Source organism: Chelmon rostratus, chromosome 7 (genome assembly GCF_017976325.1).
Source record: "Chelmon rostratus isolate fCheRos1 chromosome 7, fCheRos1.pri, whole genome shotgun sequence".
NCBI classification, from domain to species: Eukaryota; Metazoa; Chordata; class Actinopteri; order Chaetodontiformes; family Chaetodontidae; genus Chelmon; species Chelmon rostratus.
In genome coordinates this window covers 22,943,158-22,958,135 of record NC_055664.1, presented here as the reverse complement: position 1 = coordinate 22,958,135, position 14,978 = coordinate 22,943,158, and the positions used below count along the sequence as shown (strand labels likewise).

Below are 14,978 nucleotides of genomic sequence, written 5' to 3'. Positions count from 1 at the left end.
AAGTATAATTCTAAATGTATATTTATTCTATATTATAATTTATATATGACAATGTTTATTATTTTAATATTATATTAAATAACTATTTTAGAAAACTTTTTAAAGAAAAGCTTTGGTGACCGGTGCAATGACCTGATATATTTTTCGAAGAGATGCCCTATGACACTTGCAAAAAATAATTTCAGGATGTTTTCTTGAAAAATTATTTATTTTCAGACCACGCTGTGCTTCTGGTCTATGTTACAAATACTTACAGCACATACAGTATGCATTTTTTAACAATAACCATTCCGAAAACATCCAAATGGTATATTTATAGGTAATACATATGTATATACATACATACATACATGTGCATAAAAAAAGCTCAGAATGCACTCAAAGCATCAGAGTGGAATAAAAGAACAGCAGTACATTGATACAGTGTCAAACCTAGATTAGCAAGCAAATTGTGCACTGAAAAAAATCACACTTGGGGTAAACAGTTCATGAAGGTATGATATCACAGGTTGCATAGAATTGTTGTCAATTTCAAAATAAAATTCTAAATAAGCCTAACATTTATAAAGTAGTGACTATGAAGTTAGTGTCTCTCATATCATATATAGTAGAATGAGGTAATCAGATTTTATGGCAATCCCGTGCCTGGATCTGTAGGAAATAAAAAAACATAAAAACACTGATACATTGAAAGCTTGTATTCTTATGTGCACAATGATTTAATGCAAACATGGCACATCACCTGTGTACAGAAAAATAGGTTCAAAGCAAAATTAAAAGGGAGAGGAAATTATATATGATTTTACTGTATGTCTGCACTAACAAACAAGCACGGAAAAATAAATAAATACATTTAAAACTAATGAATCAGGGAGAGAACAGTAGTTCAGACAATGATGACACTGACTGAGGGTAAAACATTTCATTCCCTTTAAGTGAAACTTATTAGACGTTATTTCAAGGTTTAAAATAACTGAAAAAGTACAGTCAACACATAGCCCTGTTGTGAGGGGGATTTGGAGTCCAAGCTAGCGCTACAAAGCTACAGTAGTCAACACTTAGAAATTTAGCATACCAGTTGTGCCAAGAGTGAAAACAGCTACTGTTGGAAATAGTGGATTTGTAACCGCTACTATACTACACTGTACAATGCAGACCAGCTGTCTTGAAAGTCGCTTCAATGCTACAGACTCTATCAGTTTAACCCCTGTTTGATTTAGTGCCATGTATCATTGTGTTTTAACAGCTAAATATTTGGGGGAATTTAACAATAAGAATTAGCCAGTGATAAATACTGTTTTTTATGGGCTATGCAGTAAAATACAAACTGTTGGAAATACAGTAGATCAGACGCATTTGTCACAATTCAATTAAAAATCAGCATTTAGGCTTCTTTTTATAATGTCAAACAATCTTAAAATACAAAATATATGCATGCAAAAACATGAGCAAGAAAATGATGGAAAAAAATGTCATTTGAGCGTATGTCTCACTGATCACAGAGGACAAACATAGCACACATCATAAAACCTGTGATTTCTTAGGCACGCACTGAATCTAAGGACAAATCATTCTCTAAAAGAACAGACAGGTCTACCCAGTGTAAGCAAAATATGGACAGTGTCTTGATGCAGCAAATCAAACATACAAAGCCTGTTGTTCACAACTACAACTACAGTATGCAAAATATCCACCTTCTCTTGACCTACTCAGTAAAACACCTAATGCCATTCAAGTCAAAAGGCATCTTCTATAGCACCTTTGGAAATGTAACAACACCTTTTTGGGATCAAGTGGCATCAAAAGCAAATCAATAAGTGAGTGCTGACATGACAAGTGCCTTGAAACAGCTGCTAACAAAGTCTGTCTCCAAGTTAGTGTCCTGATCACTCCCTGGCCGTGGAAGTGATGCAGTATTTCAAGTAGATTTCTGAACAGAATCAAAGCTCTTGCAATTTGTGTTGTTTCACACACAATCTTCCATTTTTATCTAAATGTGAGGCACTTGCAAAACAAAAATATTAACTAAAACTCTCAATCAACAGTTTATTGGTTAGACCTCTGAGCTGTCACTGCTGCTGAGGACTCGTGTCATCATGGGCTCGCCGCTGCTGGAGCTCTTGGGCACGTCTTTCTTCTCTCGCTTGGACCGGGCCAGTAACACCACCACGATGATGATGAGCGCCGTGAGGAGCAGCCCAACAAAGATGCCAATGATCAACACTAGTCTGTCATCGCTGTCGTCTCTCTGGTTGAGCTCGCGGGGGATGATCCCTTTGGTGAAGATCTCCCTCTCAGGGCTTGTCCGGCGCTGGCTGCTGCGGTCCAGCGCGATGTGGAGAATGTTGGTGCCACGGTTGTTACTCACACCGATCTGATCTATTATGTCTGGCACGTCATTGGCTGATCTTCTGGTGCGATGCTGACCCTTCGGGAGCGGATTTGTGTGCTGGCTCATCACATGGTACTCCAGACTTCTCTTCCCTATACCACGGTTAGCGTTGTCCCGAGAACGGACAGTGTAGATGGTGTGAATGTACCACTCTCTCCCTGCAGACACCTGGAAAAAGCAAAAGTTATGGTTTTAAATATTTAACAACAGTATGACCCTCAAATATATAGTATGTCCAGTTTAGTTACAGTGCAATGGAATTGAAAAGCAGGAGAGGTTTCAGCCATTGGAAAATCCTCATTAGACCTGTAGGCATACCGATACTGACTTTTTCTTCTCAACAAGCCAAGAAACACAGACTCACTGACCAGAAGAGGCAGTCTGGACTAAATGAAAGGCAGAGGGTCTGAGTTATACATGTGGTCCTATCATCAAAGGCCATATAAAGGCCAGCCCACACTTGCAAAATGTCGGGACAGTGAGGATGTTTTTTTCTTGTCTTGTTAGGAAGAAAAAGTAAAATGTCCATGGAAAAAGACATCTTTTTAGGTCAATTTCTGCTACTCTAACTGTACAGTATAGTTTCATCTTGTGCTCTACACAGCGGGATGCCACGAGTTCACAGCAGCTCCCAGAGTTTTACAAGCAGGTTGATTTAATGGCCAAACAAAAACGCAAAATCCGGCACAACATCTCTCTGGAATGCATCACAGATATATGAAATATGAAAAATGTGGACTATTCAAGGGTGTGTGCTGAATGTGTTTCTCGTAGTTGACATTTACACTGACCTGGAAGAGAGCTGAGGAATCCATTCTGAAACCATCCGAGCCAGGTTGTCTCACCAGAGATAAAGCACCAGGGTCATCCACTGCAAGGAAAGCATTGAAAGCTACGTTGCCGAATGAGCGGGCCTGGGTTTCTGGCTGGGCTTTGTCCTGGAGAGAGAAGGTGGAATATTTATGCTTGAATGGACACAGAGCACATGTGACATGACAAGAGATGTATTCTTGTTGCTTACAATTATCTTGAATCTGTAGAGTAGTGATGGCGCATCGGCCAGACAGCCAAACTCGAAGTTGCTAGGGTTGTACTTTGGGACATATCCATCAGCTCCAGTACACAGGAACACTTTCTCTATGTTACAAATAAAGGAGTCGCCCAAGTTCTGCACTGGATCCACCATCACTCGACCGTAAATTGCATCCCCTGAGGGAAGAGAAATACTGTTTTTAATAACTGCAAAACACACGTAGCCCATCACATCTGCATAAATTTGATGGTTTAATTAAAAGTTGTATAAAAAAGATTTTGTTATGTCGACTAATACAGTTCTCTAATATGATTCATTCATTTTGCTCAGACTACATTACTGAGGACAACATTAAAACTCCAGCGAAACCACTCTCTCAATCTTGGCATCAATAGCTTTGCACACTCACTTGGACAACGGCTTCGAGAAATTTCAAGATCTTGCTGAGAGCGATAAAACTCAGGCGCTTGTAATTAGCTTTCTTTGGGAAAAGACGTGAAAATGGTCAAAATGACAATTAATGAAGGCTTCATTTTCTTTTCATGTTTATCTTGTTTGGTCAGGAAATAATGGAGGATATGCTAAATTAAAAAAATATTCATCACGCAGGGACGTCTCTTTGATCTGTAGATTCACAGCCATCCATTCAATTTCAATTACTTTTTTGGTTGCCTTTTTCTTTTAACCCACTAACTGTCAAGCGCAGCTGGCGGTTAATGACCGCATATTCCTGCCTCACCCTGTGAGAACGCAGTGTCACTCTCCTGTCCGAAGCCCATGGAGCCGTCTGAGAGCCACAGCATCCGTTTGGAGAGTAAGAGCATCTGTGTGTTCAGACTGAACTCAGCAGCCACGGGGTCGCTAACCTATAAACAAGACAGACAAGCCAAACTTAGAGGCAAAGCCAAGCAAAGTTAACAGGGTAGACAGTAGGTGAACAATATTTTTTCATCAGCACACTACTGCAATTTATGAACAGTACATAAAGTATGTTTGGTTATTTACAATATGAATATATGCCCAATAGTGTAAATTCCATGGTGCAAGGTTAGTTTATTTATAGTTTTACAACATTATACTGTATACATGAATGCAAGTAATAGTTCCAACACTCTTAATATGCATATGCTGGATAATCATACCAACAGAATGCAAATAATATAAAAGGAATAAAGAGAGACTTTATAAGACATCTCTTTCAGTTTGGGTACATTTTGAAAGGGATTTGTCACTATTTTTGGCATTTTATGGGTAAATGAAATAATTCATTTGCTTTCCTTTCATCACTCCAGGTGGTCTTTTGATGCCAGGGTGGTTAGACATCAGCATCAGGAGCTGGACACATAACACTACAGGTGCTGCCAAATGGATTAAAAGGGGGAGGCTGAGAAGACTTGCAGTTTTATGAGTATTTGATTGGATGGAGTAAACCAGGAAGGAGTTTTTCTCTTAGATTTTTCAAGTGATGAGAGGCATGAAAATAAATGACAGGAGCCAAGAGGTGTGGTTTACAGGAAGGAATTAATGAAGGGAAACAGTGGTCCGTTTTCAAACAAGCAGCTGTGAGTCCAAATAAAATATGTGATCCAACCATATATTTTGTCAGAATTTTAGTCAGTGTAGCTGTAAGAATATATATTTTAACTGAGATAACAGAGCCTCATGTGTGTTTTGAATATCTTATTTTTATATTAGTATTAATTTGAGAAACTATTGTCAATCCTGTTTTTGCTGACTAAATTTCCCACCAGGATCAATAAACTTGCCCATTTTTTCTTGTCTATTTCTAGAAAATGTGAAGTCACCTGCTGAAAGCGGATGTCCACATCGAAGGTAAGAGGCTCTCTGGGATTGCAGACAGGAGGGATGGTGTACTCCAGGCTGGGGGGGGATGTACACGGCACCAGTTTCACTGTGTACGTGCCAGAGTAGTCACGCACCTGAGAGTTTAAAATTATGGTCAGTAAGAATTGGGTGTACAAGCAGTAAAACAATTAAAGTGCTCCTTGGCAAAAAAATGTTTACTAACAGCAAAGTCTGAGACAAATGTCCACTGCTGGATGGGCTGGTTGTAGGTTGGCTCATTTCTCACAAGACTGAGGTTAAAGGTCAAACCAGGGTGATCCGGACACATGACCATGGAGGTGAGAGGTGAAGCTGATGGAAAAATACATCAGTCAAATTCTAAGTACCAATGTAATCAGCATGCACAGTTAAAAAAGATATAAAAAGCTATAAAAAGAGAATAATAGAATTGCTTGAAATGCATTGTCAAAGGCAAAAAAAGTTAAAAGCTGAACAAACCCACTCCTACACTTTACAAGAAACGTGTTTTAATTCAACTTTTATGCAAAATATTATAAGATTCTCTGAAGCAGCATCATATATCACATCAAATTTAGACTGTTGAACACTACATCACTTTCTGTACCTGGATGTGCAAACACAAACAGGCCTCTGAATCGGGCTTCAGTGCGGAAGTTGACTACTAGTCGTCCTTGGCCATTTATACGCATGCTGGTTGGGTACAGGGCACCTGCAAAGTGAGTCACAGACAGCTTTAATACTTCATTATTATACAATACCTCACACTTAGTGAACATTAAATTTTTAAGTCATCTTAAATTTTTTATTGCAAACTACTGTTCCTACCTTGCAGTTCTGCCTCTGGTGGACTACCGATGCCATCCCTCCATAAGATGGCAGTGTCGTACACAAATGTGAGCTTCAGCTCTGACTGTAAGTCAAAGTGCTGCCATCCTCCTGCTCCCACAGGGGAGTGGAAGACATAGGACACATGGAGCGGGACTCGCAGGGTCACATAGGACTGGACCAGATTCAACACCTGCAGTGAAAACCAACATGTTGTGTCAGAGAGAAAAAATAAAAATCTTTGTTATTAACTCAGGAGGATAGTATCAAGTTAATGCAAAATAACTGTGCAGATAAATAAAACTACTCTGCCATTTTAGTTGACACAAGCAAGTTCTGCTCTGAATAGTGCTTCATTATAAAAACATGTCTAAGGAAACTTAAAGCACACTTACTGGAAAATCATGGCTATAATGAAACTTTAAGCACGCATCATTAAGTTCACTTTATGTTCTATAGCTGTAAGATTGAATGTATTCTTTGCAGTGTTCATGGACTACAGATGAAGTACTGCATTTTTTATCTTCTCAACTCATTGTATGTACTATGTTTACAGACTTTTCATCTGTATTTCGGTTGTGTTTGTTGTGAGAGTTTCCACAGACACAGAGAACCTCCATAAGGACAATAAATTAAACTAACTCACTAAATCAAAATATTTTAATTGCAGATCAAACATGTCCAAATCAAAATCTATTGCTGTTTTTAGTTAACATCAAAATAAGAAGTACACCACAGAATGCACTACATTTCCATGCGTAGGGGAACTGCTGCAAACTTTCCCTCTCTAAAAGAGCTGTCCTAAAATGGTCGAAGGATTCCAAGTGGTGAAAGTCCTCAGAGGGAGTGCTCTCTGGTATCTGCACTTTCCTCTGACCTGTGAGAGGTACCTGCCTGCACTGGCTGTGTGTTCATGTGGAGACGTGCCTACGCCTCTGGGCGCTGAGAGCTCAGGCAAATGATTTGCAGAATGGCCTTCTGACACAACCTGCTGGGCCTTAATAGATCCCTGTGGTAGTGTTAAGCTGGGCACTAAGCCCTACACTGTGACATGACACTGGCCCTGGCCTGCACAGAGCTGCCTCTGCTCAGCCTGCCTGCCCACTTAGAGGAGCACTGGGGTCACAGGGTACCCACAAACAAAGGCACTTTCTTTTTCCATTGATCCTGCCTTCAAGATCCTGAAGCTGAACCTCTAACGCCTCAGTATATGCATCCACATGCCATCTTTTGCTCTATTCAACAGTAACCATAGCAACAAAATCTACATACAGAGCTGTACAAGAGCTGAATGTATACCATTCCCCCCTTGATGGAGAGACAACAGGGACAAAAATAGAGTTTTTATTGCTTGATGTGTGTTCTTCAGGATTTTGAGACTGAGGCTCAAAATTCTGCATTTCCTTCATACCATGCTGTTATTTTCTTTTAGAAATTATTGGATTATGTCTGATCAATGTGGTCACAAATCGATAAAGAAACAAGTAAATTCATCTTACTCACCATATATTGCAGTATATGTGCATTGCCAATTTATGACCTCAAGGTATTACTACTGGCCAAGGTAAAGTTTATATTACTGGCAGCAGCCTGCTTACGTGTCCAGACATGTTTATTGCTACCACATTCGCATTTAAATCATGTGGCCACGGGCAACAAAGTTCTACTTGTTGAGAAAGGCTGTTATCACCTAGGTGATGCCTTTGTTATTTAATATACCCGAAGCCATGCAAAAATGAGAAACTCCCATTAAAATAACAAACCAATATACACTCTTATATACCTTCAGAGCCAAATATATTTGCAAGCGCTGTAGGGCTTTAATTAAGAATAGGGAGTGGAGGTTTTCGCCATGATGTGCCCTGTGCACTCTTCCAGCCCTTCTTTATCAACACACTTCCTTAATTAACTACAAGTCAACTAACAGTAGGTTTCCAAGGTGAATACAAATGTTGGAGGCTGTGAGGCATGAGAGGGCTTTAAGAGCTCCTCCTTCCAGTTCAACATATGCTGCTGCAGATGCTGCAAACGGCACACTGTGCACATAGCATAACAGACGAGTAGAGCGTTTTATGAAGCTGCTGGCTATTGACTTGCCACTTTGACAAGTCAAATAACTGATCTTACCAGGAGTTGAAGGAGGCAGGGTGTCTGGTTAGTCATTACTACGGAGGTTAATATGGGTCTCCAGACAATAATGGATGACTTCTCTGCAGGCTAGTATTTACTCTAGGATCTTTAAAGGAAAACCAAGTAGGCAAGCAGAGTTTTAATATGCCTGTAAATGATTAATGAGGATTGAAAATCCGGCAGCATTTTTAAATGAAAATGGGCAAGACTTGTTGCAGGAGAGAACAGACCAGTAACTGCTGAGTCCACATTCCAATCCTCAAGGGGGTCTGCTGCTTTATTGAACTGACTCCTTGCACCTCATGTCTAGAGATGACAAAAGGGGTCAGAGGTGAGCTGAAGCTCAAAGGTGGAGCTGCTTACCTGTCCATCAGTCCCGATGGTGCCTCCACAGTCACTGAGCAGCTCAGACATGTCATAGTAACTGGTGAATTCCCACAAACAGGCCTCCAAGTTGAGGTTTCTGTAGAATCGCAGTGTACTGGATCCCCTGAGGGAAGTGCTGTATTGGTAAGGGGCCATCTCGCCAATCACTTCTGGATTTTTGGTGGCTTCAGTAAGGAAGCTGTAGCGAGTCTTGACTTCAGTGTAGTCCAACAAATTGGAGCAGCGATGGTTGCCAACACGGGTGCCATCAGGGCTCAGCGTGAGCTCAAAGTTAGACAGGGGCCGGGTGGACACTACCGGCAACATTCCTGAGGGAGGAGACACACAAAGTAGTCAGAACATGGAAGCATAGGAATGTTAGGAAAAACTAACTAAAGAAGTTTCTTTTTGAAAGAATGTAGTTGATGAGTGACATATGGAACCAAAATTTCTAAGGCTGGGGACAGCTTGAGAGGCGTTTCAAACCAACAACCTGCCTCTAAGTGATATTTTAACAGACGAAAATCCTTCTAAACATTCAGTCTGCTGTTCATACCGTCAATGTGAGGCATGGTGACAGTTAGTTTGATGAGATTGGGGTGGTCTGTGTCTTCCGTTCCAGTGTACCGCAGCTTGGAGGAGAAGGGCTCGGCCCCCACTGTGCCTGGGACGCGAGGCTGGCACATTCCTGCAACCACGGCGTAAACAAACTAACATCAAACATTTTGCTTCCCTAGAAATCCTCCACAGAATCTGGTTCAGTTTTCTGTCAGAGCAAAGACAGCAAGTACTGCAGCAGGAGAGCAAAATGCAGCCAGCAGCTGCTTATCGTGTTGAACCATTTCCATGAGAGAGACTAAGCATTTCAAGCTGGAGAATGAGCTACACCCACCCTCGTCCATGCTGATGGACACAATGGGGCTGCTGAGCTCCAGACCTTCGTCCCCGTTAGAGTTCACGCCCCTTGCGGCACACTGAACCCTGGAACCAGCCTGGAAGTAGACTGAATCCAGAGTGATGAGCTTGGAGGAGGTGAAGAAGGTATCAAAGTCAACTTCCCTCATAGGGCTGGTGACGCCATCCGGGCTGGTGGGGGCGCTAACGAGCCAACGATAACGAGTCAGGGTGTTGTTGATGTTCTCGCTTACACAGATGGAGCCTGTTTTGTCATAGTCTGGGTACTTTGGGTTACAGGCCTGGAAATGGGAAAAGAAAATATGCTTGTGAGTGGAATGCACCCAAAAATTACTGCAGCAGCCAAAGTCATTTCTGTATACTCCTGATGAGCCAGTAAGATAGCGTGCAATTGAGTGTGTGCTTCCTTCTTAACATTATTTACCTCCTTGCTAAATGAATCATTAGCAGAGTAAATGACTAAAAAGTATAAGTATATATTGGACTTCACTTGGGACATACAGTGACACAAATGACAGGGTATCCAGCTATGGGGAGAGAGTCTCTGGTCCTGTCGATGTCATCATAATGCAACAGAGAAACCACTCTGGGCACAGAGGGGAAGGTCACATCCGCCATGCTGTTGGTCTCCTCGATATAGATTATGGCTTTGCTCATCTGTTGATTGACAAGCAAAAGCAATTATGAGAATGCTGATGAAGAAAAAAATTGCATTTGCCCTCTGATGTGATAGTTTGCTAGATAGTTACGCACTTGACAGTTAAATTATATACTAATCTAACTTCATTTTCACCTTTGTCTCCGCCACCATGTTCTCATCAGGCTTCAGGTGCACAGTGAATGCTTCCCTCATTTCTCTGACGCTGTCATATAAAATCTCCACCTCCACATAGTGCTCTGTGTCACCCTCCTTGAACACAATTTCTGGCGGGAAAGGAAAAGATTTAACAAGTATTTTTCAAGCAAATTTCAACTAAAGGTTGACCTGATTTAAAAAAAAAAAGAAAAAGGATTTACCCTCAGATATGGGATGGTAGTCCTCCCCAGACGTAGCAGATCCGTCTTTGGTGTGAACTCGGACAACGGAGACCTTGGAGGTGTCTCCAACACGCAGAACTGGGATCTTCACCACGGCCACTTGACCACTTTCCTTTGGCTCATTCACATTGAATTTGGTCTCTCCAAACCTGATGATTGCCTCTGAAGAAGAACAGCATATAGTTACAATCAGCTAAGATAGAGAGCTACAACTGTAAAATAACAGCATACCACATATGTACAGCTTATCCCTGTATGTATTTTATTTACTTTATGAATTTGAACTTTTTTGAACTCGTAGTAATATCATAAAAGACAATATGGTAGACCTAGGGAAACCAAGATCGATGGGCTGACACACAGACTGAACACATTGTAACAAAGAAAATTTAAAGGATGTTATAATCTTGTAAAATTCATCAGATGATGGCAGTTAAAAAGATATATTGTAAGGAACAGTGTGTAACAAGAAGAAAAAGCACACTTACTGTCTGCATCATCTTTTATCTTGATCAGCGTTTCATTCTGTCTTCCAATAGATGCTCCGAATGGCGATTCACTCTTAGGGCTTCCCAACACAAGGCGGAGCTCTTCCTCTTCCTCATGTTCTATGTCGTCAACTAGTACCAGCACACAAGGCTTTTCAATCTCTCCTGAAAATCAAGAAAAGTCATTGAGCGACTCGATATCCCTGTAACTGATTTGAACAAGAAAAGCCAAAACATTGCAAGGGCATGTACACTAGGTTTTACTACACCACCTGGTAAGAAGGTGATGATGGAAGCATCTGTGTTGGGCCTCTCATTGAAGTCCATCATGACCTGGGCTGTCCCCTGCCTGCTGTAACAGCGTACGGTGGACTTGTAGCTGATGTCACCACTACGGTATACAGTAGCTGAGATCTGACCTGCGTTCTCATCACCCACATACACAGCATCACGGAACTGCACCTTTGGCACTGGAACAATAATAATTAAACCCATAAATCAACATCAGAAATACAGTATGAACATCACAAATCACAAAGCGGAACCGTTTGAATGAATTTTGATCACAACCAAGATTTGCACTCACAGTCTGAGACGGAGTCGTTGATGAGGATGGTAGCCTTGCTTGGCTCCCCAAGGATCCCATTCATGGGCATCCGCAGTACCAGTTCAAACTTCTCTGGCCCCTCCAGCACCGGCTGCCCCAGGTCATCCAGGATGGTTACACGAAACGTCTGCATGGTGACCCCCGGTGCAAAGTCCAGATTCTGGCTGATCCCCACATAATCCACGCCAGCTGCTCCACAACACAATATAGGTCAGGTGTGTTTCAAAGAACTGAGTGCTTACGGAATATAGTGGATATAGTACAAACAGAATACAGTACTGGATCTTATTTCAACAACACCTCTCATGTTACTTCATAATTCATTTGTGAATGTTGGCAGTAAGCAAGATGAAAGGATATACCCAGCGTGCTGACAAAATGACGCTTTTTATCTTGTGGTCAATAGCAATGAGCAGTTGGAATTTATTGCGTGATTAAAGGAGAGTTGCAAGAAACTCCCCAAGTGCAAAAAGGTTATTCATTTGCCATTCTTTGAAGACTCTGCGTATTGAGAGCTCACCCTTTGCCCGCAGGCTTTTCTCATGTACTTATGACCCAGTTATGTGCGTAAGTGTGGACTTGCATTTCTATCATGCTGCATATGATTAGATACTAGTTATTTTTACAGTTATGATGCAGGCAAGAGCAGAGATGTTAAGAATCTCTACAAGGGGGAGAAGACTGCCTGGGGGCAGGAGATAATAGAGGTTGTAAGGAAGGCTCAGGGTGTTAGAGTCCAAAGCACTTACCAATGTGCCGAACCAAGCTCTGTCCTCATTCAAACCACCATTATCCTCACAAAACAGTGTATATCCTATGCCTACAAGGCAAGGGCGCAACAGGAGAGCATTGACTTCTCCCACCCTAACCTAAAACAATGTTTACATTCCCCAGGTCATCCACCCAACATATTCAGCATTAATCTCCTCAGACTCTTGAGCTCAGGAGAACAAATAGTGACAGGATGACGACTTAAGTCTATTGTTTTCTGTGGCTTACATTTCTCTAAGCACTAACTAGCAAAAGCTGTCAGAGAGAAGCGCCTGGCAGGTAGACATACCCTCAGCTGAGACAGGATCTGTCTTTCTGGAGCGCACCGTGACGGTTCCTCCTTTGGAAAGATCAGTCCCTGTCCTCCACACCTGCACCTCCACAAAGCCATCACTCTCATCCACGTGGTAGTCTGTGTTTCCAAAGTAGAAGATGGGAGCTGGGAAGAACAAGAGAGGAAGGAGTGAAGGAGATGAGGAAAAGCACACAGGTGGATGTAATCCATAATCATCTTTTAGCTGTTTCACAACAGGATACTTGAATGCTTGTTGTAATTGCAGAGTTGCATCTGTAATAGCTGGCATGCCCTGCAAGATTACCTCTGATTACAGGATAAATTTAGGGAATGTTTCCATCCCAACACCAGCAGGTAGTCAACACTGTAATTGTAGCCGTTAAACAACACTTTCTAACTTCCTGTAATGATGTTTTGGGGGGATTTCTACATCTGCAGCAAGTATTAAAAGACAAAAAGCAACATGGTTTTGTTGTCAATGAGCCTGGTGGTGGAGCTGACTTTGATAGTGATGGGTCTGAGAGGTAGACAGGAGGCCTGACAGGAGGTCTGGGGGATATAGAGCTCAAAGTGCCAGCCCAGGCCTGCCTAACTGCAATTAGTGTTTCTATGAGCTGAGATTCCACTGCAGCCAAACTCACCCACTCACTACTATTCTATTTAACCCTTTCAGAGCCTGTTTTCTCTCAACAATGTACAACATCTCAAGCTGCTTGTGAAACAATGGCCTAAGGGCTTGGACCTCTGTGCACGTTTCCTTTGAGTGGTGCAGTCAGCCACTGTCATGCTGCAAGAGCTGCCACGACAAAGAGACTATTTATGGACTTAAACTGCAGGGAGTCAGTCACAGTCCTTCAGAGCAAAACAGAAATAACCCGAGAGGCCGAAAGCTGGAAAACCAATCCAAAGAGGCAATTTTTCCTTACAAAATGTTATGATGACTAATGGGATCAAGCCACTACTGAGCAGTAAAAACTGTGTGCTTTTTTTGAGCAACTGTGACCAAATAATGAATAAATTAAGTGAATGGTGGTGGCCATGGGCAGAGTTGTGGTTTCCATGACAATGGAAGTCCGCACCTACGAAACAGTGCTGTTTTTGATCACACAGTATGAGGCAAAGAGGAGAGTCGGGATCTGCAACTGAGTGCTAATACATTGAACAAAAACAAATCCATACTGTTGTAACTGTGTGATGATTATGATATCCAATGAAAGCAAAATACAAAAACAAGGAAAAAAGAGATTAACTGTCAGTCAGCAGTGCTGCCAGGCACAATTACTGATCAGGGAAAAAGTGTTTATTATTTTGCACTATATCATTATTCTTCCAAGTAATCTGAGTCTCAGAAGAAATTGCATATTTTGATTCAGTCTGCTTTGGCACTAACAGCTCTATAGTGACAAGATAAGGCAAGTTCTAAAAGGGAAATAATCTTTTTATGCAAAGCCTTGGGATTTGTGGTTCTCAGAGGAGTCATCTCTGTGGCTGAAATCATATTTCTCCGAAGAGCAACCAAAGGACAGAAAACTTTTACGCTTTAATCTGTCCTGAGAGCACAGCCAGGACAAAGAGTGCTGCATCAAGAGGCTTGCAGCTGCCAGAATTTCTCCCCACTGAGAACCTAAACAAAGATGGTTTTGGCTGCCTGCACTGGGTCCACAACAGGAGGAGTAATCAGATCTACTAGCCTGAGGTTGGCAGCCAGGAACTCGGGCCCTGTTGTACTAGTCCAGTAATCAGATAGGGTTTGTGACGCAGACAAACAGTGTGCTTCAAAGAGCTACGGCCCATTAACTGAAAGGTAAACCACTGGCTCCTGGACTCAACATCAGTCCAGCCAGCTGGAGCCTCCTACACCACACAGCACATCTAAGCTTACCTGGATGTAAGTGGAGAGACATTATTATGTAAAATTATGCAACGTGCATAAGCGATTAGATTTTGAAAGATGTTTATGTAGTACTATCATTAAGATAAGATCTACAAACAATGGCAATCTAAAAAAAATAAGCCACTCTGTTTCCTTGTTATAAAGAAAAAATACAACACATAAATCAGAAATAAGAGCAACTTATGTATAGTCATTATGGCGGTCAATTTATTGTGCAATATGCCTGAATAACAAAGCCAAACAAAGGGAATCTCTTAACTGTTGCATATGTTTGAACATAAAATAAAATAAGAGGCACAAGGAGAGACACAGGCATCCCTAAGGGGACTGTTACACTCCCACTGACTGCTTGATTTCACTTGAACTTTGCATGACATTCCCACAGCGCTAAGTGGCT

General features: G+C 41.6%; 1 protein-coding gene across 1 annotated transcript in view; it reads right to left on the bottom strand.

The window, feature by feature from the left end:
- Positions 1-223: 223 nt before the first annotated feature.
- frem2b (FRAS1 related extracellular matrix 2b) overlaps positions 224-14,978 on the bottom strand; it is a 51,575-nt gene continuing 36,820 nt past the window's right edge. Inside the window, exons 7-24 of the mRNA XM_041940911.1 lie at positions 12,682-12,831; positions 11,601-11,810; positions 11,287-11,484; positions 11,015-11,179; positions 10,506-10,688; positions 10,282-10,412; positions 9,990-10,145; positions 9,466-9,769; positions 9,130-9,261; positions 8,571-8,902; positions 6,078-6,270; positions 5,857-5,961; positions 5,455-5,582; positions 5,231-5,365; positions 4,165-4,291; positions 3,414-3,601; positions 3,184-3,330; positions 224-2,560 (exon numbers count right to left, since the gene is read on the bottom strand). Coding sequence (XP_041796845.1) covers positions 2,054-2,560; positions 3,184-3,330; positions 3,414-3,601; positions 4,165-4,291; positions 5,231-5,365; positions 5,455-5,582; positions 5,857-5,961; positions 6,078-6,270; positions 8,571-8,902; positions 9,130-9,261; positions 9,466-9,769; positions 9,990-10,145; positions 10,282-10,412; positions 10,506-10,688; positions 11,015-11,179; positions 11,287-11,484; positions 11,601-11,810; positions 12,682-12,831 — 3,491 coding nt within the window. The 3' untranslated portion in view covers positions 224-2,053. The remainder of the gene's footprint in view (positions 2,561-3,183; positions 3,331-3,413; positions 3,602-4,164; positions 4,292-5,230; positions 5,366-5,454; positions 5,583-5,856; positions 5,962-6,077; positions 6,271-8,570; positions 8,903-9,129; positions 9,262-9,465; positions 9,770-9,989; positions 10,146-10,281; positions 10,413-10,505; positions 10,689-11,014; positions 11,180-11,286; positions 11,485-11,600; positions 11,811-12,681; positions 12,832-14,978) is intronic.